This window comes from Myotis nattereri, assembly GCF_964212035.1.
Source record: "Myotis nattereri genome assembly, chromosome: 7".
Lineage (NCBI taxonomy): Eukaryota > Metazoa > Chordata > Mammalia > Chiroptera > Vespertilionidae > Myotis > Myotis nattereri.
In genome coordinates, this window is record NC_138082.1 from 32,327,482 (window position 1) to 32,353,943 (window position 26,462).

Consider the following 26,462-nt stretch of genomic DNA (forward strand, 5'->3'; position numbering starts at 1 on the left):
GCAGCAGATCTGGAGTGGAGCCCCACTTTCCATGTCTTTGTGAAGCTCCACCAGTACTTCGCTGGGTGGCCAATGCTGAGAACTGTAAGGTTAAAGAAATGACAGTTTGGCAGAATCTATGAAACTACATATGCATCTACCCCATGATTCGGTTGTTCCGCTTTGGTTTATACACAAGAGAGATCAGTACATTTGTTCACTGAAAGACAAATACAAGAATGATTAAAACAGCTTTGTTTACAATGTCCGAAAACTGAAAACAATCCTACTTCCATTAACAGTAGAATGGACAAATGTGGTGTACACATACAATGCAATACAACCACAGTAATTATGTGAAAGAACATCTATATGCAACAACACGAGTGAAAGAAGCCAGACAAAAAGAGTATGTAATTGTCCCTTGAACAACACAGGGGTTAGGGCGCTGACCCCCATTCAATAGGAAATCCATATATAACTTTTAACTCCCCAAAAACCTAACTACTCATAGCCTACTATTGACCAGAATCCTTAACCATAACATAAACAATCGATTAACACATATTTTGTATGTTATATGTGTTATATATTATATTCTTACAATAAAGTAAACTGGAGAAAAGAAAATGTTATCAAGAAAATTAAAAAGGAAAAGAAAATAGATTTATAGTACTGTGCGTATTTATTGAAAAAAATCCACGTGTAAGGGACCTGCGCAGTCAATCTGTATTCTTTGAGGGTTGACTGTATATTGGATGAGTCCATGTTCAAGAGTAGGCAAAATTAATCAGTGGAGACATTATTCATAATAGTGTTCACCTCGAGGAGGTGATAGTATTGACAAGGAAGGGACAGGGAACCTTTTGTGGTGACGGAAATTTTCTAAACCTTGATCTGGGTAGTGATAAAATGGATGTATACTAATGTAAAAATTCCTCAAGATATACATTTAAGATTAGTACACTTTATTGTATGTAAGTTGTACCTCAAGTTTTTAAAAAAAAACACCCACAAATGGTCAGTCCAAAAGTAGAGGTAAAAATAGAACATTCTTGAAAGAAAATTGGTAAAATAAGAAAAGAAAAATATTGAAGGATGTGGCAAGGGTAGGTTCTTTTAGGATGAGTACCTTTACATTCTTAGGCAGAGGAGAAAGAGCTGGAACTTAAGGAGATAAGAATATTGATTAAAGAGGATTATTATCATTGCCAGGTTGCCTTGTTTACCATATCCAATAGTAGTCTTGCTCACCAGTATAGTCTTAAGAGGGCTTGTACACATTGTGTGAATGATTGGATGGGTAGCTGGATGTGTGGGTGGGTGGGTGGGTGGATGGATGGATGAATAAGTAGATAGGTGGATGTATGTGTGAATGGGTGGATCAGGTGTACTGGCCGGAGTATGTTATTAAAGGAAGTAGCTGGAGAAGATAAGCAGAGACTAGGTTGAAAATACTGGCAGAGAGGTTTATCTGAGTTAGAAAAAAATAAGAAAATATAAAAATACATGAGATTCCGAAATAATGAGGAGAATAAGTAAGGGAGCACAGCCAGGTGAATCATTCTTTGTTCTAAAGCTGGAGTCCAGGGAGTCTGAGAGTGTGGGGCATGGCAGTGGAATTGGGACTTGCAGCAAGCAAAAAGGGTTTAAAGCCACCTACGGGTAATTCCATAAAGAACCAACAGCAGATGAAGCCAAGGGTTATGAAGGCCACAAGTTCTTTTAAAGTTGCAGGCATTTTACATAGCTTGTGACTTTGATTTGCAGATGAAATACAACTTGCCCTCCTGGTGTGACCGAGTCCTCTGGAAGTCGTATCCCCTGGTGCACGTGGTGTGTCAGTCCTATGGTGAGTGGCATGCTGGGATCTGTCCATCTGTAAAATGGGAGAGCTCCCTGTAGCCCTAGTCAGGTTGGTCACCTGAAGAAGTGGGTGTATCCTCAGTATTTCTAGAACTGTGTTTTCTCTCTTGCCCACTCCAAACTGCTCTACTGCCTTTCCCCTGGCTCCTTAAAAGAGTTGTCTACCCTCTGTGTCTACACTTCATCACCTCCACCCTCTCCTGATCCTGCCAGTCATTGTGGGATGGGGGGGAAGTGTCATCTCTTTTACCAATGAGCTCAGTGACCTTAAACCCCCAGCCCATTCTGGGCCATGAGCTTCTCACCAATACAACAGAGTGCTTAGACCAGGGGTGGGCAAACTTTTTGACTCGAGGGCCACAATGGGTTCTTAAACTGGACCGGAGGGCCGGAACAAAAGCATGGATGGAGTGTTTGTGTGAACTAATATAAATTCAAAGTAAACATCATTACATAAAAGGGTATGGTCTTTTTTTTCAATGGTTTTATTCATTTCAAATGGGCCGGACCTGGCCCGCGGGCCGTAGTTTGCCCACGGCTGGCTTAGACCATGAAAATGTAGCATAGGCACATTTTAGCTATGGAGGAGACAGTGTCACACACAGTTACTGAGACTTTTGAGTGTAGTTGTGCAAGGTCAGTGAAATGACAGGTACAAAACTTCTGGAGGCTTCCATCAGTGTGAGTTGATTTCTGCTATGGGTTTGCCATCCTTGGTTTGACCAGAAGGGTTTCTCTTTCCCTGCTCAGAAATGCCTTCCCTCCCCTGCAGGCAGCACCAGTGACATCATGACAAGTGACCACAGCCCTGTTTTTGCCACATTTGAGGCAGGAGTCACCTCGCAGTTTGTCTCCAAAAACGGTAAGTGGTGGGCAATGTCCATCCCTTCATATTCCACAAAGACAGAGGCCTTGGGCACTCGTCTTCTGGTAGCAAGAGTCAATTGTCTGCATTAGATGAAGGCCCCTTCTTCCAGCAAATCCACGGTCTGTTTATATGGTTTCTTCATGTCAAAGCCACATCATGATTTCAGCCCAAAGCATTTTCTTGCTCTCTGTGGCAAATACATCAGCCTTTTAAGTCTTGGGTCTAACACAGTCTTTAAACTTGGGTAAATGAGTGTTTTCTAAGTTGTGGCATGTCTACCATCAAAGACAATCCTATATGGGTCCTTGACACCATTTATTAGTAATGCATTTATCTTAATACGTTTTAAGTTTATCTCTTCTGTGTAAGGCAAGCAACTCTGATTTTCCATTTAGTCTTGTGATGGATATTCTTAAATACATTTATGAAATTTTAAAAAGTGAGGCTAAAGAAAATTTAAGTCGATATTAGTGCAGCTTAATGGTAGGCAGAGATAATAAAAATGTTAAAGTGGGATGCAATGACTGAATAAATAATACTTAGATTTACAGGTAAGTTTTCAAAAAACCAGCTCAGCCCTGGTCACCGGGCCAACCTCATCCTAACAGGGGCTGGTGTTCTCTCTGGCATGTCAAGCCCTGGGCCTAGGTGACTAGGGAGCCATGTTATCACGTTCTCTGCCAACCCCCACTTCTGTGGGCAGCAGACAATCCAGACTCATTTATGAAGGCTGAGCAGGGGGCTCAACACAGGTTGGAAAAGCCTGTATCACTGTGTCCTTTGCACTGTGATGGATGTAGATGAGGCTGCAGCAGTCTTCCTGGGATGCTTCTCCATGCTGTTGGGTCTAACATTCCTGGCCCCAGCGATGTGGCCTCCCCTCTCCATGCAACCATGACCCACCATCCTGTCTCCCTCCTAGCTCTGGCCACTGTGGCTTTCCAGAACCTTCCACCTCTTCCCCACCTCCCACCCATCTCCCCTTTCTCTGAGTTCCCGCAGCATTGATGGGTGGCCTCTGCCATTGCACCCTCAATGAGGACCCTCATCGCATCCTCAGTGTCAGGCTTGCCTTCCACTGGGACTCAGCCACTATACATGCTCATAAGCCCCCATGACCTGCATTGAGTGTTGGTTGAACATCTACCTAAGCAGAGCCTGGCCTATATGCTGTGGGCTTAAAAAAAGAAAGGAAAGCTAAGCAAAATAAGCCAGACAAAAGCACAAGTACTGCATGGAATCACTTATGTGTGGAAACTTTTTTAGAAAGCAGATTTCATAGATCATGGAAACAGAACAGGATGGTGGTTGCTGGGGGGTTGGGGGGGGGGTGAGGGAAATAGAGAGATGTAGGTCAAAGGGTACAAACTTCCAGTTATAAGATAAAGAAGTTCTGGGGCCCTATTCAGCCTGGTGACTATAGGTAATAATACAGTATGACAGTATTGTATACTTGAAATTTACTGAGAGAAGATCTTGAGTGTTCTCACCACACCAGAAACGCCCTCAAAACAGGTAACTGTATGTGGTGATGGAGGTGTTCATTATCTTGGTCTTGGCAATCATTTCACGATGTGTATGTGTATAAAATCATCATGTCATACGTTTTAAATATGCACAATTATGTTTGTCAATAACTCCTCAATAAAGCTGAGGAAAAGAAAAAAAAAAACAGAAAAGAAGGAAGGATGGGAAAGACAGAGGAAGGGAATGTCTGTCCTTGCTCTCAGGTGGCTCAGAATTTATATGGAAGGAGAGAACACATGTTCAAAACCAGCCTAAGGATGTTTGCAAACGCATCTTCTAAATGAATAGCTTTGAGAGCAAGTTCTCAGCATGAGTGAGTGGAAGAGCTCGGAGGTCACGGTGCCTGAGGAAGGAAGAGCAGGGATCCCTCACAACCTGAACTTAGAAACGAGCTGGATTTGGGTATTCAGCCGCTGAGCCATCAGACAAGCTCTCTCAAATAGGGAGACTGAGGCAATGAGCTCCAGGGCATTACCTGAGGCCATGCAGCTCTAGTAGCAAAGCTGAGAGCAGCTCTGATCCTGGAATTCTTGGCGGTTCTCACTCCGTCCCCACCAGTTTGTGATTCATCACAGAGGCTGTTACCACCATGGGGATACTCAGTGTGGGTGGTGGGACTTCAGGGAAAACCTCTCTTCCCCCTGGACTCTCACCTTCCTGGACCTCAAGAAAACATGTTGGGGGTCTGGGGCTGATTTGAAATGCTCTATCTCCAGGCACACTGTGGAACCCAATCTCTGTTCTCACCTGTTCCAGGCCCCGGGACTGTCGACAGCCAAGGGCAGATCGAGTTTCTCAGATGCTTCGCCACCCTGAAGACCAAGTCCCAGACCAAATTCTACCTGGAGTTCCACTCGAGCTGTTTAGAGAGTAAGGGGTCGTTGGGCTTCCTTTGGTTGTGGCAGGCACGACTCCGAGTCATAATGATACTTTGCCCCATTTCTTCCCTCTGGGATGGGCTCAAGGGGGATCCGAGAAGCAAGGCTGTAGATGGAGGATACAAAGGGACCCCTATTATGTAGCCTGTGTCTAGTGGCCCCAATATTTCTGAATGGATTTCAGTTCCCATAATGGATCGTGGAAGAGATCTAGAGGTCACCTTGGCTTTACAAAGAAGGAAACTGAAGCAGACCACTGCTGCTTCAGGGACAGGGCAGTCACTGATACACTGATCCCTCAGCCTTGTAGGCAACTGGGCAGCTGGATTCTTCCCTTGCCCCTCAGGGCAAAGTATAGCCCACTTGAGGGTCCCCCCAATCCAGGTTCTGACTCAACCAGAGTGTCCTGAGTGAAGGTCCAGAGGTACTGGAGGCCAGCACCGGCCCCGAGCTGCCTATTCTCTGTCCTATACCACGGGCACTTTCCCAGGTGATCTACAGCATCTGAGAGCAAGCTGGACATGACCAGCCTCCTCTCTGCCAGCAGTTAGCACAAAACACTCTTTCCAGGTGGCACTTCTAGGCATGTTATCTAAAGCTGTTCTGTGTGAAAAGACCTATGTGGTGTCTAGCTCTCCTTGCTGAGATGGTCCGGGTAGTGGTGGTGGTAGCAGGGGTAGAATCAACTCCATCAGAAGAGGTGACAGGATGATGGAAGCTTCCAGAAATCGGGAAGAAGACCTGAGCCCCAAGCTGCAGGCTGTTCCACCCCCGACTCACCTCGGCCCAGTCCTGGTGAAAGGCCCACCTTCTCCACAAACTCTCTAGGTCCCAGTTCACCAAGCAGGGCCAAAGCTCTTCCAAAAATTATGAGGATTTTCATGTGGGTGTTTTTAATAAACTATCGAGACATTTGCATGCATTTCTATGGAAACAGCATATTCTATGGAAGCTTAAATTAGCTTTTTAAAAGGCTGCTATCTTGAGTGGCGTGGGAGAGCTGTCATGTTTCCTAACCTCCTTGTCTGAGAAGTGATGATTTCTAGTTGCCTGGTTTGTTGCACAGAGGAGCCAAAACAGAGGGAAATCTGATTTTCCTAAAAATAACTAGAGCCCGTTGGCAAATGACCATCCCCTACACCAAAACAGAATCCCCAACAAGCCCGACTCCTAAACGATGCTGTGGCCCCTGTAGAGATAAGAGGCAGACAGTATCTGCATTGATCCAGTGGGCCGGCCCTGGGAGTCTGTTCTGTCTGGTTCTTATTTTGTCCTCTGAGAACCAGCCGTCTTGTCCTCCAACAGGTTTCGTCAAGAGTCAGGAAGGAGAAAATGAAGAAGGAAGCGAAGGGGAGTTGGTGGTGAAGTTTGGTGAGACCCTTCCAAAGGTAATTCAAGGAGAGCACATTCCCAGGGAGGATTTTGCAGTTACCCAGCCAGCAGGGTATTTGCTGGGTATTGCTCTGGGGGATATGACCACAAGAAATGGGCATCCCAGGGGACAAATGTGGAAGAGGCTCCACAGACCTACCCACCTCTGGGCCAGCTCCCTTTTAAGGTGGTCTGTGGCTCGCTTTCAGCGATGGTTAAACACGAGCCTGTGTCTAGTGGCCCCAATATTTCTGAATGGATTTCAATTTCCATAATGGATTGTGGAAGAGATCTAGAGGTCACCTTGGCTTTACAAAGAAGGAAAGTGAAGCAGATCCCAGAGAGGTTTGTTCACGGTCACATGATTTCAGCGACAGACCCCTGAGGCCCAAACTCCCCTGCAATACTTCTTGGCCTGGTCAGCACCAGCTCAGAGGGTCAAGTGAAGGTGTAGAAAGGAGTCCATTGGCTCCTATGCAAAGACTGAATGCAGAGAGAACTTGCTACGACCATGACCCGTGTGAGCGGAGGGTTATAATTAAAAACATGTAGGGAAAATTTAGTGGGAATACATTCATATTTATTGCAGAAAAAAAAATGGTTTTCTAACTGAAACCTAGGACTGTTTTTCTGATGTGAAATTTATGGTGGACACATCTGGATGTTCATGCTGGGTGCACAATGGAGAAGGACCTGCTTCTTTGTCCCATAACCAGGGAGGGGTACATCGAGGGAAGGTACAAAGCTGGGGAAATCACGTGGGTGGGAGTCTCAGGCTTCCCCTGGAAGTTCCTCAGAGGTGCCACTGGAGATGAGGTTTGAAGGATGGCCTTTAACAGGTAGAAGGAGCCATTCTCTCCCAAGGCTCAGGTTTCAAGGGCTGGGCTGGGCTGCCCACACTGACATTAACTGTTGATTGGAACCAACTTTTGGCCACAAACACAAAGGCCATATCATCTCAGGAGCAGAGGCCAATGCCTGAATCACAGTCTCCTAATTCAGGTACACTCTGATCGGGGTCCTCCATGAGGCGGGAGTGAACTGTCAGGGTCCTGGGCTGTTTTCAGGTACTGAGTCCTGGTGCTCTTGGCTCCACGGTGATATCCTGCCTTATCCACCCTCCCCACCCTCCTGCGTCTTCTCCCAGCTGCTCCCATGCAGCACCCAAATGGCTTCTTTTTGCCTTTGTCGGGAAGGATATCAGCATCCCAGTCCCTGCAGCACACTGTCCAATTCCGAGACCTGATGCTCCTCCTGTCTCTATCCCTTCTTCTCTACCCACCGCCACCTCCCCAGGGTCTCCATCCCTCCTTTCTTCTTGCTAAAGCATCCTGATTCCTGATGAATCTTTCTGGAATGCCCACCTCAGCCTGGCATACCCTTCTTTATCCTGTCCATTCCCTGCTGTCACATGGGATGAGCCCAAGCTCCTCGGCGTGGCTCCCAGCCCCTCCGCCATCTCCAGCCTCATCTGCTCCCCCAGCACCTTGGGGCCTCACTCCCTCCTGCTCCCTGAACCCTGCCACCCACCTCTCTCACCTCCTCGCTCTTCATCCTCTAAAACCCCTCAGGACGCCTTGACACTCTCTCTTGCCTCCCTTCCCGCCCCCACCATGGTGAGTGTGCACCCACAGACATTCCTCAGACACCAGCCCCTTGCTCCCGCTGCTGCCTGAGAGGGCAGGGTCTTCCTGCATCTGCTGCACTGGCCCAGGGTCAAACTTTGAGCTGGCCATCATGACAAGTCAGTGAACGGAGTGGTTGGTGTGGCTCTGGAACCCCAGAATGCCTCAGAGCCCCACTGCAACATTTGTTCTGGAACTTTCTGTCATCAACATGGCACCAGGCCTGCACCAGGGGTCTCTGTGTATCTGTGGGTGGGAAGGAAGGGGACAGCCTGGAGCAAGATATTCGGGGACTGGGGACCTGTGCCTGTCATCCTTCAACTAGCTACAGGACACTCCAGACCCACCCGGGGGCTCTGCGTGGGTGGACACAGAGGCCCCCTCTGCCCAGATGGGCACAGCCTTGTGGTGCCACCTTCCCTGCAGCCTCCATCCTGGGAGGGGCTGAGGGAGAATTGTGCCCTGCTGGGGAGCCTGCAGTGGGAGTGGGTGCATTCAGACTTGGTTTCTGGTCCTGTCCCATTTTCTCATCAGCCTGGCCCCACTCCCAGGATCCTGGGGACTGCAAAGGAGGGAAGGGAGACAGAAGGTGGGGCATTCTTGGGGTTAGGCCCTGTCCCTGGGGCCCGGAGTGCAGTGTGATGGAAGGGGACAGGAAAGGAAGCTAATCCCGCCTGGCTGTGTAGGGGGTACCCATGGGCTCCTTCCTGCCCTCTGGGCATGAAAAGCAGAGATTCAAATTTGTGTAATGACAACATCTACAGGCCTGTTTTCTCCAGCATCCCCTCCTCTGGCCTGGCAACCCTCACCCGCCTATCCCCAACTTGTCACCTCTAATCCCATGACCTTCTCTTTGCAGCTGAAGCCCATTATCTCTGACCCCGAGTACCTGCTGGACCAGCACATCCTGATTAGCATTAAATCCTCCGACAGCGACGAATCCTATGGTAAGGGTCCCACAGGTGCCATAGGTGCCACACCTGCTGTTGACTGGTGGCCTCTGATGTAACGGGGCATCTCCATCACAGAAAGCCCACCTGCCTTTCCCCATCCTACTCTCCTGCTGATTCTTTCTCCATCTCAGGGCCGCAGGCGGACAATAACTCCTAAGTCATCCTTCTAGCTCCCTTGGGCTTCTGAAAGTAACGACTAGTAGCCACAGCCCCTCCCATTTACTGAGACTTTCCTGTGTCAGAGTCTATGCCCAGGGCTTTGCAGGAATTTTAAAATTTAATTCTGACAAGACCTTAGGAAGCAGACACTATTCTCCCAATTAGTCGATGAGAAAACTGGGGCTCAGAGAGGTTAAGTGACTTGCCCACATCACATGGTAGGAACTGGCTGAGCCCTTATTGGAACCCAGGCCTGCCCAGCATTGCTCAGTGCTCAGGCTGGTGGCCCCGCCAACTGTCCTACTGGAGAGACTGTCTTCTGTAACGTCTTCAGCCTGCCCATGGCTCCTGCCCAATGTCAGGTTCGCCCTTACACTTGGTACATTCAGGGTGGCTACAGCATGGAGTGAGAGGGGTAATGGCCAGAGGGAGGAAGGTAGGAGCCAGATCAAGCAGCTCCCTACAAGCCAGGCTAAGGGCAAACACTTTATCCTGGGAGCAGTAGGAAGTCATCAGAGTCAAACAACTCAGTAATGTGATCAGCTTTCCATCTTACAAGTATGTGTTTGCAGTGATCAAGATGAGAGACGAGCCCTGGCCGATGTGACTCAGCAGTTAGAGCAGGGGTCCTCAAACTACGGCCCACGGGCCACATGCAAATACAAATATTGTATTTGTTCCCGTTTTGTTTTTTTACTTCAAAATAAGATATGTGCAGTGTGCATAGGAATTTGTTCATAGTTTTTTTTTAAACTATAGTCTGGCCCTCCAACGGTCTGAGGGACAGTGAACTGGCCCCCTGTTTAAAAAGTTTGAGGACCCCTGGGTTAGAGTGTCGGCCCATGCACCGAAGGGTCATGGGTTTGATTCCTGGTCAAGGGCACATACCTGGGTTGCAGGTTCAATCACTGGCCCTAATCAGGGAACGTGCAGGAGGCAACCAATCAATGTCTCTCTCACATCGATGTTTCTCTCTCTCTCTCTCTCTCTCTCTCTCTCTCTCTCTCTCCCTCCCTCCCTCCCTCCCTCCCTCCCTCTCTCCCTCTCTCACTCCCTCACTCCCTCCCTCCTTCCCTCCTTCCCTCTCTCTCTCTCCTGATACCGCCCTGCTTTCCACTCTGAAAGGAATGGGGAAAACATCCTCCAGTGCGTATTAGCAACAACAAAGTCACAAAAAGATGAGAGATGAGGGGGCCAGAGTGAAAGCAGTGACAGTAAAAATGAAGAGACGGGATAAATTTGAGAGGTGTTAAGAAGGGAAATGGTTGCCCAACTGGCATGGCTCAATGCTTAAACATTAACCTATGAACCAGGAGGTCACGGTTCAATTCCTGCCCTGGCTATGGGCTCCATCCCCAGTGTGGGGCATGCAGGAGGCAGCTGATCAATGATTCTCTCTCATCATTGATGTTTCTATCTCTCTCTCCCTCTCCTTTCCTCTCTGAAATCAATTTTTAAAAAATTTTTTTAAATAAAGAAAAGAAGGGAAATGGCTTGGCCTTGGGAACTGAGGCAAGTGGGTTGTTGAGGATGACATCCCCACACCTCTGGTTTGAGCAGCTGGGTTAATGTCTCATTTCCTGATCCGGGTCAGCTGTGGTTTGGAACAGGCACAGGAGGTTGACAAGGCACAGCCAGAGAAGTGGGAGGACAGGCTGTGGCGCTGGGGACACTGTCAGAGTTGGTTTGCGAAGAAGGCAAGGTTATAATAGCGGATGTGCCGAGAGACCCAACGAAATAAAAACCAAACAGCGGTCCTTAGACAGAGTGACTCCGGGACCATCCGCATACTTGGAGAGGCCGTGTTCACAGGCAGTTAGGTGAGAACGGTGGCGAGGAAGCAGAGGGTGTGAGGCAGGCAAGAAAGTGAACCTGGTCCAGGAAGGGGGTTGTTTTCAGTGGAGGAATTCGAAGGTGCTCAGTGCTGATGGTGGAAGTCAGGAAACAGAAACAGGCAGAGACACGAAGGGTGCCTGTGGGTGTTGGTCGCCCACTGTTCAGGCTCTGCCAAAGCCCTGGGATTTAGGTACAGTCACTGCCCTTGTTTGCAGAGGTGAGGACTTGAAGTGACTTGTTCAAGGTCATGTAGCTACTGCGTGACTTTGACAAGCTACTGTGTGACCTTGGACTGGAACCTAGGCAGCCCAGCTCCAGAATCATTCCTTTTACCCCTTCCTAGTGTAGCACTAGAAAGAGGGTCCCTGAGCCAAAGCAGGGGCAGGCAGAGCCTGGGGAGTGTTCTGGCTCCAGATCTGAATCTCCTGTCCTTCTCAACGGGGCAAAGAGAAAAAGGATCCATGTGGATGCCGGAATGTTTGAAGGTTCAGTGGCAGGAAACAGGAACTCAGGTCCGATGGTTCCATTTCCTTGACCAAATACTGTATTCTTCCTTTGTTTGCTCTTTTTGATATTCCTACTCACAAACAGCAAATCAGGAGAATAACAAGGGAAAAAATCGACCAGCAGTCTCATTCCCCTCTACAGAAATCCTTTTTATTTTGGTTTCACACTTCTATCCTCATCCATAGGCATAGGTCCTAGATTTCTAGATTTCTAATCATCACAAAGATACCATTTATATTCTGCTTTCCTCGCCTCGTATTAGATAAGACCCATTTTCCACAACCCTCCTACATGGTCTTTGTGATTGTGGCTTTTCATGGCTTCGTAGTATTCCCTGGATTTGCTGTAGCCTCATTTTTCACAGTCGTCTTTATTACTGTTATTGGGGCTCTGCCAGTTACTTTTATTAGTGTTACCAATAATGCTGAGATGATCTCTTTGGGGGATATTTTTTTGTTCTCCTGAAGCTACATTTTTTTATTCTTTTGGATCATCATCTTAGGATGAGATCCATATTTGCTGGTCAAAGGGTATACATATGCCCGTGATTCTTGGCCCTTGTTATCGAACCAGTTGCCCGAAAGGCTGTCTTGCCATGTGGACCTTGCCACGTCCCAAGGTCCAGGCTTCCCTGAGCCTCGCTGGCGCTGGGTATTTTTCTTCCTTCTGTTTTGTGCTAAGTTCATGTCTGTGAGAGAGTCTCTTTGTGCTGCTTCATTTGCATTTGTGATGGCTTTTGAGGCTGAATGAATTTCCATTTATTGAAACTAACCAGCTACAGTTCTCTTTTGTGTGAAATGACTGTTTGGGTGATCTGCCTATTTATCTGCTGGGGATTTAATTTTGAGGAGTTCCTCCTGAGTTCAGATAAAATCCCTGCTTTGTGAAGCTGACTGCAGAGAATGGTCCCAGTCAATCATCTCAATTTCCTGTGGTTTTTTCCCCCTCTGTGTAGAAGTTTTAAACTTTTATATTCTCTTACCTGTCAGTCTTATTTTGTCATTTCTGACATAGCTTCAAGCCTTAGAAAGTTGTCATTCCCTCCAGCTAGGAGATTAGTGTTTAATTCTGTTTTTCTGCTGGATTACCTATGATCTAACTTTTTTTCACAGCAGCTCATCTCCTTGGAGTTCATTTGCTATAAATTTTGAGATGTTTTCCCAGATTGCTGAGGGGTTGTTCTAAAACGTTTATTTGATGATCCCTGCCTTAGCCATCATCTTGAATGACTGTCTTTGGTGGTAGAACTAACTCTCCAGGCCAAATTCATGGTGTTTCTCCTGCAAAATGGCAGGGTCTTGACATTACTGTTGTCCCCTCCATGTCCCCAGGTGAGGGCTGCATTGCTCTGCGGTTAGAGGCCACGGAAACACAGCTCCCCATCTACACGCCTCTCACCCACCACGGAGAGATGACAGGACACTTCCGGGGGGAGATCAAGCTGCAAACCTCCCAGGGCAAGATGAGGGAGAAGCTGTATGGTAAGTGGCCATGACCCCCCACCCCCAGCCCTCGTCAGCGCTGCGGGGTTAGACAGGAGTGAGGGTTCTCTCAGCAAAGCTGTTGAATATTCTCTCTGAGAGCCAGGCATCATCCTTGTTTGGTAGATGGGGAAACTGAGGCACAGAGAGTTTAAGTAATTGACTGAAGGTCATATACCAAGAAAGCAGCCAGCCCAAGGTGAAGTGCAGGTTCACCCAGTGCTAAGCTGAGATTGTAAATGAGATGGGGTTCTGCCTCACGTGGACAGTGAGACAGCAGGGCTCCCTACATGTGGACCCTCTGGCACCCTCGGCTCCTCAGAGGGTGCTGGGCCATCAGGGGTGCTGCCTCCCATGGATGTGGCCCCCCTTCCGCCCTGTGGGAGCTCCTTTCTCTAGCAGGACTGTGGGTTGGAATGAGGAGGTGTCGGCACCTCTGCAACCACACGTCAGTCAGAAATGAAGACAGGGTCCCAGCTGTCCACAAAGAGGTTGGCTTTGGTACTGGAAGCTCTGCTGGAGCCGCCTTCTTCTATTTGTTTTATTTGGATCTGCCCAGAACAACTGGCTTGTTTTGTCCTTTGCCAACACCAACAGGTGGGAAATGTCACATTAAATGACCCCTCTGGGTCACACGTGTCAATTCTCCTCCCTCTGAAGCTGACAGGCATAACTAATCAATCCCTGAACTCGCAGGAGGTGTCAGAATCTTGCTTAGCCCGCCTCCCCAGGCAGCAGTATTCACCGTCTGGCTCTGGCATGTCAATGGGAACCTCTGCCATCCTGGCCCAGACCTGCACGCTGGGCCCTCACATGCTTCTTCCTGGCCCTTTCCTTGCAGACTTTGTGAAGACTGAGCGGGATGAGTCCAGCGGGCCCAAGTGTCTGAAGAGCCTCACCAGCCACGACCCCCTGAAGCAGTGGGAACCTGCCTCCAGGTAGGGCAGGGGGGTTGCCAGGGCTTCACAGACTAGCTGGCCTCTCCAGCCCGTTCCTTCGTCTATGTCCAACCTCTGAGGGCTGTAGCCATGGATGCTAAAGTATTCCCTCTCCATCTTTTTCTCCCACTGTTACCCATCAATGAAAGCATCATAGCTCTCACATGTCTGCTCTGCTCCAGAGTCAGGATCAGTGTAGGTCTACAAATTATTTTCCTTTTGACTAGTATTAGAATTAATATTTGTTAAGCAGGCACTGACGGCTGAGAGTGAGCTGTGCACAGAACCCGGCTGGCTGAGCAGAAGGGAGCTGGGAGGCTTCATTATAAACTGAATACTCAGAACTCTGCCTGTTTGTTCTCATGACAGCCCTGTCTTACAAGGATAGCACTTCTGTCACCAAGAGGCAGCACAGTGTTGGTGTCTCAGGTCTCCTCACCCGGGTCTGGGCCATCCCCTTGGCAGCTTTCAGCTGACTTCCCATATTTGAGACTCCAGCCTTGACCTTTGTCCTCTCATCTTCAAATGCCCACATGGCCACTTCCATTCTCACGCCTCACACACAAACGCTGATGTGTCTCAGGTGGAGCTCTCCATTTCCCCCTCCCCAGCCTGCCCTCCCCCATGGTCACTCACCCCACCAGCCTCAACAGCTTCTCATTCTGTTCTCCCCACTTGCTCATAGGCCCTCCGATGGTTCCTGGAACAGTTAAGGGCCATTGCAATTGCTCTTACCACTGTCTCCCCCGCTTCCTTCTTACCTGCCTCCTCAGTTAGGCCTTCCCTGGCTACCCTATGCCCAGTGGGTCCCAACGCTCCGGCAGTCTATCCCTGCCCCTTTTGTGGCTCTCATTCAGACTTCGGCACTGTATAAACCCCATGTGTCTCAGTCACTGAGTTTTGTTTGTCTCCCCGACCAGATGAGATCCATGAGAACAGAGACTACGGCTGCCTTACTCACAGCCATATTCCCTCTGCCTGGCCCAGGGCCTAGTGCACACTGGGCACTCAGAAACTATTTGTTGTATGAATGAATGAATGAATGAATGAATGAATGAATGAATGAACGAACGAACAAATCCACTGCCCAAAAAGTGAAGGAGTTGAGGAGATCCTGAGGGGTCCTGCAGAAGAGCAGAAGGCACCGTCCTCAGGCTGGGACTGACTTGTGACTTTATATGTCTCCCCCACAGGGTCCCTCTCTGCAGTGGCTCCAGCATCACAGAAATCATCAATCCCAATTACATGGGGGTGGGATCCTTTGGGTACATAAAACAGACCCTGTCCCCTGACCAGCAGCCCACAGCCTGGAGCTATGACCAGCCACTCAAGGACTCCTCCCTGGCATCTGGAAGGGGAGAGACCCCTCCAACACCACCCTCCCAACCGCCCATATCACCCAAGAAATTTTCATCCTCCACAGCAACCCGGGTCCCCTGCCCCAGGACGCAGGAGTCAAGGTGAGTGTTCTCTTCACTAAGACCTCTCCCTTCCCTACGTTTTCACTGCTGGGAAATGCAGCCCTAGAACGGAAGCTGCATGAGGGCAGGGGTGTGGGTCCACTTTAGTCTCTGACTCATCCTTGGGACCTGGACCACAGTAGACATTCAAGAAATACTTGTGGAATCTCCAGTCCTACTCTATTAGTGTAAACTTGATTTTTTTAAATAGAAAATTTTAAAGATATGGTCAAGAAAAATACCCTCCTATAAAAACCACATTTGTTGAAAAATACATTTCTATAACCAGTGAACCCTTTAGGCAGTCTCTCATTCCCTCGAGGCCCTGGGGCACAGAGCTGGGAATTTCCATGGAAAAGTCCCTCTCCAACACCAAGTTCCCTTCTCTCTTCTTAGCCACGAGGTGCCTGTCCCCAGGGGCAGCTTTCCCGTCTCTCCTGTTAAGGATCGTCAGCAAAAGCCACAGCTGAGCCTGGGGATGCCAAAGGGAGAGAGCAGCTAGCCTGCAGAGGGAGGGGCTTTGGCCGTGAAACTTCAGCAAAACTTCAGCAAAGGCCAGGAGGTTAGAGAAAGATGACTCAGACAGCCTGTGTCAGGAGGAGGGAGCCAGGGACAAGCCCAGGCCAGGTAGCCAAAGCCACAGCCACCTCTTGGACGTGCCACCGTAATCAAGCAAACCATTCATAAGCATCTCATGGAAACATAAGATAGGGAGTCATGCAAGTTTCTAGTAACCATGGATGACAGATGGAAATGGAAAGTGCAGAGCCCAATTAACAATGATCAAAGATACACAGATTATCATTCACATCATCTTTCCTTGGTGGCTTCTTTCTTGTTTATAATGACTTCTGGGCGCTGCTCTCTTTTGTGAGCGCTTACGTTTCTCAGTGGTGTTTTCTGTCACTTCCTAGTATCCAGGGAAGGCAGTGCTGTCAAACAGTATTCTCCCTCATCTCACCACTTTCCCACCTTTTTGAGGGGCAGTTTACAGTTTTATTCTTTAAGCTTTTTATCTAAAAAAAATTTTTAATATATTTTGTTGATTTTTTACAGAGAGGAAGGGAGAGGGATAGAGAGTTAGAAAAATCAATGAGAGAGAAACATCGATCAGCTGCCTCCTGCACACCTCCCACTAGGGATGTGCCCACAACCAAGGTACATGCCCTTGACCGGAATCGAACCTGGGACCTTTCAGTCCACAGGCCGACACTCTATCCACTGAGCCAAACCTGTTAGGGCTAAAAAAAAATTTTTTTTTAGTGGATAAATGAATGGAAGGAAGGAAGGAATAGAGGATGTGGCAGGTGGGACAGGAGAGGACAGGACAGGATAAGTGTGTGGGAAATGTGTTCCCTCCAGTTTCATGGACAGTGACAGCTTCGGAACAGGGACATCTGTAGGCAAGGGGCCCCCAGGGTGGCAGTCTAAGCTCACTGCTCACCAAGGAGGTGATTAGAGGCAAGAAGCCAGCAGCTCCCACCCCTGCTTACAGCCCTCTTAACTGCTCTCAATCCCTGGCTCAGCCTGAGCAAAGGCTGTGGAAAAGGGGGTGTCACCGGCATCCTCTATGTCACCTCACCATTGCTCTACACCCAAAGTAGGATGACCAGCCATCCCAGTTTGCCCAAGACTGTCCCTTTTTTGCACTAAGAATCCCACATCCTGGGAGCCCCTTGAATCCTGGGAAAACCTGAACAGCTGTTCACCCACCGAAGTCATGTGGTTAGGAAGATGGCTCTTCTCAGCCCCTGCTCGGTGCTTCACTGCTTTAGAAAAGAATCGACTCCAGAATGGATCTGTGAAGTGGAGTCCTTTTGCCACAGGAGTTAACTCTGTGCCATGGATATTGGTCGGTTTGCTTACTCCACAACCGTGGCCCACTATGGGAATTGGTTTCCTGTCACCTTTGGTCACGGAAATAAGACTTTTACATTTTTGTTGTGATTTTCCCAGTCTCCCCTTCCCCAACCAAGCTTTCCCCTCTGCAAGAATGACAGCAGCCCCTCCCAAAGGCAGAAGTTGAGTTGCATCGTCTCTGCTCTTGTCGTTGGGGAGTGAGCTTTGGAATTAAAAAAAGGCTCACATCCAGGGTCCTGCCCCTGATTCTCAGAGGCAAGTCTCTCCTCCTGCTCAGCCACAGAGAGTGGGCTGTAAGGTGTCAGATGTTGAGTTTTTCTCTTCTCCTTGCCTCTTTATTAGAAGCTGATGGTCAGTGCCGCTTGTACCTTCCCACACCTTCCTTCCTGGGGCTAACTCATAGCAAAGGTCTTCGAGGTTCCAGACGGGGACAGAGGGTGGCCTGTGGTGGAGAGGCAGCTTTCCAAAGACTTCCTTTAAGGCTCCAACATTCCTAGTTATACAACTGCTTCCAGGTCTTTCCAAAGAGGAAAGAGCCAAAAACTGAGTTGACAGTCAAGCCCCCATTGGCATGTCCCCGAGGCTAGTCTCCCTGACACCCCCTGTCATCTTGTCTCATTGGCACCTGGGCAAGGATGACATCTCGCCCCGCCCCCTGAGCCCACACCTTACTCCCCAAAGAGCCTGTTCGCCATGGCTTCTGAGCAGTGTTTCAGCCCATCCCATCAGTGAGAAGTGCCATGGCTGAACAGTCCGTGGGTTCCCAGGGACCCACATTTTCTTCACGACAGCCTCCTTTTTGCAGAAAGTAGATACCAAAGACTCTCCAGGAGATTATGCCATTGGCCAGAAAGTAACATGTGGTCCCATTCCTGATTCTCATAATTTGCTCTGCAGGAAATCGCCTCAAGTAAGAGCCATAGAAGCCAGGAAACAGACGGAGGCAGCGCTTACCTGCTTTGGCCTATGATAGGCGCTCCCTCTCTGGCCACAAGTCAGCAGGCCCACTTGCTTGCTGCTGGCCTGTTTCCCCATCGCTCCAGGTTCCCTCTGATTTCCAGCGTGACCACTGTGCTTTCCTTCCCACCCTACATGAGGCCATGAAGGAAACTGTGGTCACTAGGAGCTCTCCAGGGAGAGTCTGTGCCTTAGGAAGAGAACTGTGTTAATTGGAAACATCAGCCCCTGAGCCCAGATTTTGTCCTGTTCACTGCTGACTCCTGGGCCTGGGGCACACAGTGGCTCATACATATCTGTTAAATGGCACTCCTTGACCTGGGACTCTCAGGTAGCACAGATGGTGGCTGAGGGTGTCTAGTCACCTGCAAGGCTTTCATTCCCCGGAGGGTCAGAGCAGAATTTGCTAGAGACAGCAGAAAGGCTGTGGGATCCTTGCGGGGAGCCAGGAAGATGGATCTGTTAGCAGTAGTGAGGGGCAGGCTGTGGAAGGCAGGCCCCTCTGATGAGGACTGAGGGGCCGGTTTTGATATTGGCAGTGCCATGTAAGGCCTCTTCCTCTTCCTACAAATCCTTCAGCAAACTCCCCTTGCTCACCAAGGCTCTGGTGGCAAATGTCCAGGCGACAACTGAGATTACCTATGTGAGCATCAACATATGACTAACACAGTTCCTTTTCCTTTCATTTTTAATATTTTTAATTTATTTCAGAGAGAGGAAGATAGAAGGAGAGAGGAATGGAAACATCAATGATGACAGAGAATCATTGATTGACTGCCTCCTGCATGCCCCCTACTGGGGATCGAGCCTGCAACCCAGGCATGTGCCCTGACAGGGAATCACACCATGACCTCCTGGTTCATAGGTCGATGCTCAACCACTGAACCACACCGGCCAGGTTCCTTTCATTTTTAATTTTGTTTTTAATTGAGGTGAAACTCACGTAGTATAAATTACCCGTTTGAAAGTGAACAATTCAGTGGCATTCAGTATTTCACAATGTTGTGCCACCATCGCCTCCATCTAGTTCCAAACATCTTTATCACTCCCCAAGGAAAACCCATAGGCTTCAGGCAGTCATTCCCCATGTGTTTTCCCCATGTGTCCTCTTCTCACGTTCCAGGCCCAGTGACTTGGGGAAGAACGCGGTGGAGCCTTTGCCTCAGGAGGACCCCAAGCTGACCAAGCCTGAGATGTTTGAGAACCCACTCTATGGATCTGTGTGTTCTTTCTCTAAGCTGGTTCCCAGGAAAGAGCAGGAGTCTCCCAAAATGCTGAAGAAGGAGCTCCCACCCTGCCCAGACCCAGGAAGCTTGTCTCCCAATATCCTGCTCTCCAAAGCCCAGGAGGCTGAGGGCAACAAGGGGACAGGCAAGCCGGTGCCTACACCTGCACCCACACCCTTCATCAGTCCCACGCCTCGGCTCCGCTCCTTCACTTGCTCGTCTCCTGCCGAGGGCCGGCCGGCCGCAGGGGACAAGAGCCAGGGGAAGCCCAAGGCCCCTGCCAGCTCCCCAGTCCCAGTGCCAGCCAAGAGGCCCATCAAGCCTTCCAGGTCAGAGCTGAGCCAGCAGGCCCCGCCAACCCCGGCCCAGCGTCCTCCCCTCCCACTCAAGAGCCCAGCTGTCCTACACCTGCAGCACTCCAAAGGCCGAGACTACCGTGAGAATGCCGAGCTCCCCCACCACGGCAAGCACCGGCCCGATGACACACCGCTCAGCAGGACTGCCATGCAGGTGCCCTGTGGGGGTTCATGTGTGTGTGCGTGTGCGTGACACAATCGCCATGCTAAGGAGTGCATGCACATGAGCCACGTGCACATATGTGGCACAACCACCATGCCCAGGAGTGTGTTCAGATGCACAAGCAAGTGGGTGTGCGTGTGCACATGATACAACTACTGTGCCTAGGAGTAGTGGGCCTGTGAGCTCATGTGCATGTACCTGCGTGTGTATGATATAACCTGTCAGGACCAGGAGTGTGCTCAGGTGCACATGGGCTGGCATGTGTGCATGTGAGTATGAATGTGCATGATCCGACCATCCAGCCTAGGAGTGGGTTCTAATAAACAGTGGCTCTGGGAGCTGTTCTGTGAGGAAGGGGTGGAGACGGGATTTGAACCCAGGCCTCCTGTGTCTTAGGAATAAGGTTCTAGACATACGAAGAGCCCAGCCCTAGCTGGATTGGCTCAGTGGATAGAGCACCGGCCTGCAGACTGAAAGGTCCCAGGTTTGATTCCGGTCAAGGGCACATGCCCAGGTTGTGGGCTTGATCCCCAGCAGGGGACGTGCAGGAGGCAGCTGATCAATGATTCTCTCATCATTGATGTTTCTATCTCTCACTCCCTCTCCCTTACTCTCTGATTAAGAAAATAATTAAAAACAAACAAACAAAAACAAAGAGCCCAGATCATGTACATTTCATTCTTATCATCATTAGTATTAGTACTTAAAAATTTCCCAGTGCCCTTCCTTTTCATAAAATAGATTTCTTTTTTAGCAGAACTAATAATGCTTAGAACAGATTGTGGGGCCAGAGTGTCTTAGGTTTGAATCCCTGTTCTCCAGCTTCCTGGCTCTGTGCCTTGAGCCTCAGTTGACTCATCTGTAAAAAGGGGGCTATTAGTGGAACCTGCCTCATAGGCTTATAAGGAGGCTTAAATTTTATTATATACTAGAGGCCTGGAGCATGGATTCATGCACTGGTGGAGTCCCTCAGCCTGGCCTGCTCCCTCTCACAATCCGGGACCCCTCAGGGGATGTCTGAGAGCTGGTTTTGGCCTGATCCCTACAGGCCAGGCTGAGGGACTCCACCGGTGCACGAATCAGTGCACTGGGCCTCTGGTATGCATATAAGATCTCTGGTTAATCTTTTCCTGCCCTCCCCCCTCCCCCCTCCTCCCTTCCCTCTGAGATTCATCAATCTGTTCCATGCCTGTGGTTTCTGCTCCTGCACTGAGCATCTGACCCCTGGTGGTCAGTGCACATCATAGCTACTGGCTGGTCGGCCAGTCACTTAGACTTTTATATATATAGATTATTGCTATATGTTATCGTGTACATCTAAATTATGTATTTACATGCTATATAGTCCTATAACATAAGCATAGAACTATATAACATATATTTAAGGTACTTAGGCCTTTACTAAGTGTTGGCTCTTTTCAGCACTCTGTTAAAGGAATCCTGACCTAGACCACAGCGTGCGGGGACATAGGGACCTTTGGTTAAATGTGGCCTGGTGAGAATGCAATGCTGACAGTCTTCTGTCCTTGGCCCACAGTGAAGGCCCTGGTGAGCTTCGGTGAGATGTGAGCCCAGAGGAGCAGCACAAAGCCACTTGGACCCTCCTCTCCTGGGACTTCCTGCTGGCCTCTCCTACCCAGCTTCCTGTGCAGGGCTTCGGACTTTTCAGGAGAGGCCAGCTTCTGCATGGTCGGCAGAGTGTGTTGGCTTCGAAACTTGGCCCCGAGTGCTGAGGTTGGAAGGAAAAGCACACCCGAAGGGCAACAAACAACTCGGGCACCTGGGCCCCCAGCTTGATCTTGGTACTTGGGACCCAAGAGCCTTGTTCCGATTATCATTTTGAAGAAAGGAACTAAAGCGCTGATTTCCAGGTGGAAATATAAATAATAATAATATCAATAATAATAATGGCTGCATGTACCACATGCCAGGTACCTGCTAAGTGATTTACAAACATTATGAGTTGAGTCTTCTTCAGCCCACCAAAACCACGTTCCCAGATCCCCCAGTTCAACACAGTATGTTCTGAGTGGTTTGGACAAAGCATTAAGCATTAAGGACAGTGCCTTCCTGGAGTGAGACAGGGCTCGGCCTGCAGGGAGCTGGAGAGTCAGTATTAATTTAGGGTACAAGAAACCTGACCTGGACACAAACTGCATTAGCTAAAGCCCCCAGGAATTCGGGCAGAGCTGGTGCCGAGATCAGGGGTCTCTCTGGGTCCTCTCAGTTCTTTATTCTGAAAAAGGACAATCAGCTCTTCCTCTCCGTGGGAAGTGCAGCTTCAGCCTGGGCTAGAGATGCCCAGGCCTGAGCCAGGTCCCCCATGCTCTCCCTAATGTGGGCAGCCACCACCAGGCCAGCCCCCAACACTCCTCCCATCATGCGAATACCTGGCTGCCTGGAGGGTGAGCCTCTTGGTGCCCAGCTCTCAAAACTGTACAGCCTTTTCTTTGAACTCTCATGGCTTTTGGCCCTGCTTCCTTGGTTACTAGCATAGATCGGTGGCGTCTTTCCTTGTTTTGCTTTTTCACATAACAGAATTAATGCAAGAAACCAAATCCAGAAAAGTGTGTGAGTGCCTGAGACTGGATAAGCACCCACATCCCCTTGTGTGCAGTCTGTGTGATCAATAAATTGTGCCTCTCTCACTCAGCTCTCACCCGTGTGGCCTTTTTTCCTAATATTCAGCCGCAAACAATGCTTCTAGGCTGTTGGGGATGTAGAGCAGCAGCGAAGGAAGGGGAGGATGTTGAGGTTAACAGTGGCGATGGGCAATCTGGTTAGAACCAGTTTGAAGTTGGTCCTGGACCAGGAACAGCAGAAGATGTCACACATCTTCGAGGAATTCCAGGCACCTGCAACCGCCCAACTTCCACCAGAGTCATCCCCACAACCACCACCTGCTGTCCTGCACTCACAAGTTCCTCCTGGCTTTTGTAAGTGTTCATTGCTAAGCTGCAGAGACAATAGACACTCCCCAGGTCGTGGGCCTTCAGCTCCCTGCATTTGGGGACAGTGTGCACTGCCCACGGGTCAGGGAGTGGCCCCCGTGCAGAGAGCCAGAATGGGTGCTGCTTGGCCTCACCTCCAGGGTACTTTGGCCTGGGCTGCTGTTCCCACCACCTCTGGCTACTCAGCCTCTGCTCTGTTTCAGACCGTAAGGGAGTGGTGTTCTTGGCAGCCACGGAGCAAACCATTCACTGGCCTTCAGCAATGGCCTGTGGAGGCTGCCAAGGTGCACTGGCATGCTGGGAGTGAGAACAAAGAGCTTGAGCTCCCACCTTCACTGAGAATGAACATCCAGACCCTCACCACCATTTTTGAAGGTTCCCAGGAGAAGCAAGTTGAGCAGCAGTGTGGGGTGCACCTTGGACTCCTGGTCATCTTTTGCTCTGAGTTCTGGTGGCCTGAGCAAGCCCAGGGCCCGTTATGCCTCTCGCCAAAGCTCCGACACAGATGTAACTGTGCAGGAACCTTATTTTCTTTAGCCTTTGTTTTGATTTTCTTTTGCCTTTGACTCAAATTGGCTTTACCCAGCACCTTGACTCACCCACCTCCCTCTCCCTTGCTTAATCATTAAACCCTCAGGACAACTGGTTCTGGTCAGCATCCACTGGTCTTAGGAACAAGGTCCTGGATCTGTTGATTGTAGAGACAGAGTTTTCAATCAAATTGAAGACAATATCTTGGCCTCAGTTGTGTTTTAGCTCTTGACCCAGGAAAGCGGAACAATCTCACAGAACAAATCCTTGTGAAGCTGGACAGACCAACTCCAAGGCTGAAATCAGGACAGATGCAATGATCCATTACCCCCTACCCTAGCGCCAACCAATTAGTAGAGACCAGGACCCTAACTCCTTTAGTTGCCATGATTAATGATTTTTTTCTCCTCTATAATCCATGCCCCAGTCTTTGAGCATGAGCTATCTGCAACTCCGGGCATGGTGTCATTTCCTTAATAAGTCCTTACTTTCTTGGCTATAAACTCCTGTTCATACCTTATTGGGCATTGATGCGAGCAGGCAAACAGACCCTTTCTTTTGGGTAACACAGGCTGTGTGAGCACCAACCAGGCTTTGTCTATAAGCTGGTGGACAGCAGAGCCCACTACAATGACTGGAGCCGAAACGCCGTGAAATTGAAAAACTTTTATCCTTGTGCCTTTAACCGCTCAGCCCCACACCCAATCCTCGAGATCCCTCACCACCTATGTCCCTGAGTTCTGGTCATCACCATCTATTGCGGGCCCCTATAGCCAGATTTCTCTGTCATCTCTGCCTTGCTCCCAATCCTAGGCCTCCCAAACACTCCTACAGCAGGATGAGAAGGGACCCCATAAATTCCTACCACTTCATCACCTAAGTAATTTATAGACAGTCTCTGATTTGGGGTGGTTCGGTGGTTCAACTTACGATTTTTTGACTTTACAAAGGTGTGGAAATGATACACACTCAGTAGAAACTGGACTTCGAATTCTGAATTTTGATCTTTTCCCAGGCCAGTGATATGCAGTACCATACTCTCTCGTGATGTGGCTGCTAGCCATAGCTCCCAGCCAGGCACTCCATCTCCAGGGTAAGCAGTCAATATTGTGTTGTTAGTGGTTTTTGGATATAGTTTTCTGAGCACCTTTAAGGTAGGTTGGGTGAAGCTATGATGTTTAGTAGGTGAGGGGTATTAAATGCATTTTCAAATTACGATATTTCCCATTTGCAAAGGGTTTATGGGGTTGTAACCCCGTCATAGGTGGAGGAGAATCTGTATTTTATGTAAGCTTTTCTTCACCAAGTTCCCAAACCAAGCAGGCGGGCTCATGAGAAAGCTTCCTCACCAAAGTGCCCCACACCCAGATAAATTCTGCAGTCTTTTGAGATTGCGGAGGCTGCTACAGTCACTTTTTTTTTTTAAAGAAGCAAATTTTTCCTTCTTTGCATGATTATATGAATGCTGGTTGAAATCAGCAGATTTTTGTGCCAACAGAAAGGTGCTGTTATACAGTGGATATTCTCTAATAGCCCCTGGATGGGCACTGGGCACCCTGCTCGGCCTGGAGGCCAGCAGCTGCCCCGTTTCCTAGGGACTAACAACCTTCGGACTCCTCCTCCTTCCTGGGTTTTGGTTCTCTTCCATCCTGATAGGAGGGAAATTAGTCTTTCAGAAAAGCTCTCTCCCACAGCTACCTCCCCTAACTCTAGCCTATAGGTTCTCTCTTCTCTTGTCCTTAAAATAGCTGCCTTCTCTACGCAAGCTAATTTCCATGGAGATCCAGCTATCTGGGGGCCTAGAAGCTTTCTGCAAGGCAGCAAACCCAGCTCTCAGCCTTCACTCCAACAGAAAGAGACCCTTAGTAATACAAATGCCTGGTCTCACCCGCACAGACACTCCCCCAACCCCCAATGGGCGCGCGCGCACACACACACACACACACACACACACACACACACACACACGCACTCCAAGGTCCCTTTCTGGGAAACCTGCACTATGTCGGAACAACACTGGCAGGTAAAGTCCAGGACAGTTGAAGAACTTTCATCCTTGTCCTTTTAACCACTCCTCAAGGTCCCTGATCACCTTTGTCCCTGAGTTCTGGTTGTCGCCATCTATTGGGGCCCCCTCCAACACACACATTATTGTATGAACAGATTTTCATGCCTCTCATTTTCTGTTTGAGTAACTAATCTTCACTGGTCAGTTCTCTCTCAGGTCATAGTCTGGGCTTCTCCGTGAGCACTTTTATCCCCACCATGTATGGCTGGCAATCTTCTTCATTCCCTCAACCACATACATGTTGATGGAATGTGATTGGCCTTGGGAGTCAACACATTTATTAAGGGGACCACGAGTGGTGGGGGAAAGGGTGGTACATCCTGGGCTGTGGGGTCAGACATAATGGAGTTTAAATATCTTATTTTTCATTTCCTAAAAGTATGATCTCATACTGGGCACTTAGGTCTTCTGAGTCTCAGTCTCCCCCTCTTTAAAATGGGGAGACGGGTGCCTAGTGCATGGTGTGGTTGTGTGGATTCCTGAGCTCTGGGGAAACTCACCCTGCCTTTTTAGACATTCATGGACACACATTAACTCTAGCCCCGCCCTCTCCCTGAAGACAAGATTGGGAGGGAAAAGATCCAGGCAGCCAGGAGGGAGGCAGCTGAGCAGGCACTGTAGGAATGTCCTGGAAGAGGTAGGTAAAGGTGAGAGGTAGGTGTAGGCAAGAGCATGAAACAAGTCAGGCAAGAAATCAAGGGGAAGGTTGAGACTGGGAAAGCCTTGAAGACAAAGGGCAATGAGAGGCTAATTGAGGCCAAGGAGGAGTTAATTGAGGCCAGGTGGACTAATTGAAGCCAAGAAGATGCTAGTTAATTGAGCCCAGATGAACTAGTTTAGGTCAGGGAGACTGGTTAAGACCAGGGGGACTAGGTTAGGCTTGAGTAGGGGATAGCTGAGGT

At 49.2% G+C, this 26,462-nt stretch overlaps 1 protein-coding gene across 1 annotated transcript in view; it reads left to right on the forward strand.

Moving 5' to 3' along the window:
* INPP5D (inositol polyphosphate-5-phosphatase D) overlaps positions 1-22,662 on the forward strand; it is a 94,678-nt gene extending 72,016 nt beyond the window's left edge. Inside the window, exons 18-27 of the mRNA XM_081095252.1 lie at positions 1,750-1,831; positions 2,618-2,707; positions 4,997-5,110; positions 6,424-6,506; positions 8,974-9,061; positions 12,901-13,050; positions 13,892-13,988; positions 15,182-15,448; positions 19,389-20,001; positions 21,548-22,662. Of these exons, the coding sequence (XP_080951378.1) occupies positions 1,750-1,831; positions 2,618-2,707; positions 4,997-5,110; positions 6,424-6,506; positions 8,974-9,061; positions 12,901-13,050; positions 13,892-13,988; positions 15,182-15,448; positions 19,389-20,001; positions 21,548-21,550 (1,587 nt within the window). The 3' untranslated portion in view covers positions 21,551-22,662. The remainder of the gene's footprint in view (positions 1-1,749; positions 1,832-2,617; positions 2,708-4,996; positions 5,111-6,423; positions 6,507-8,973; positions 9,062-12,900; positions 13,051-13,891; positions 13,989-15,181; positions 15,449-19,388; positions 20,002-21,547) is intronic.
* The last annotated feature ends 3,800 nt before the right edge of the window (positions 22,663-26,462 follow it).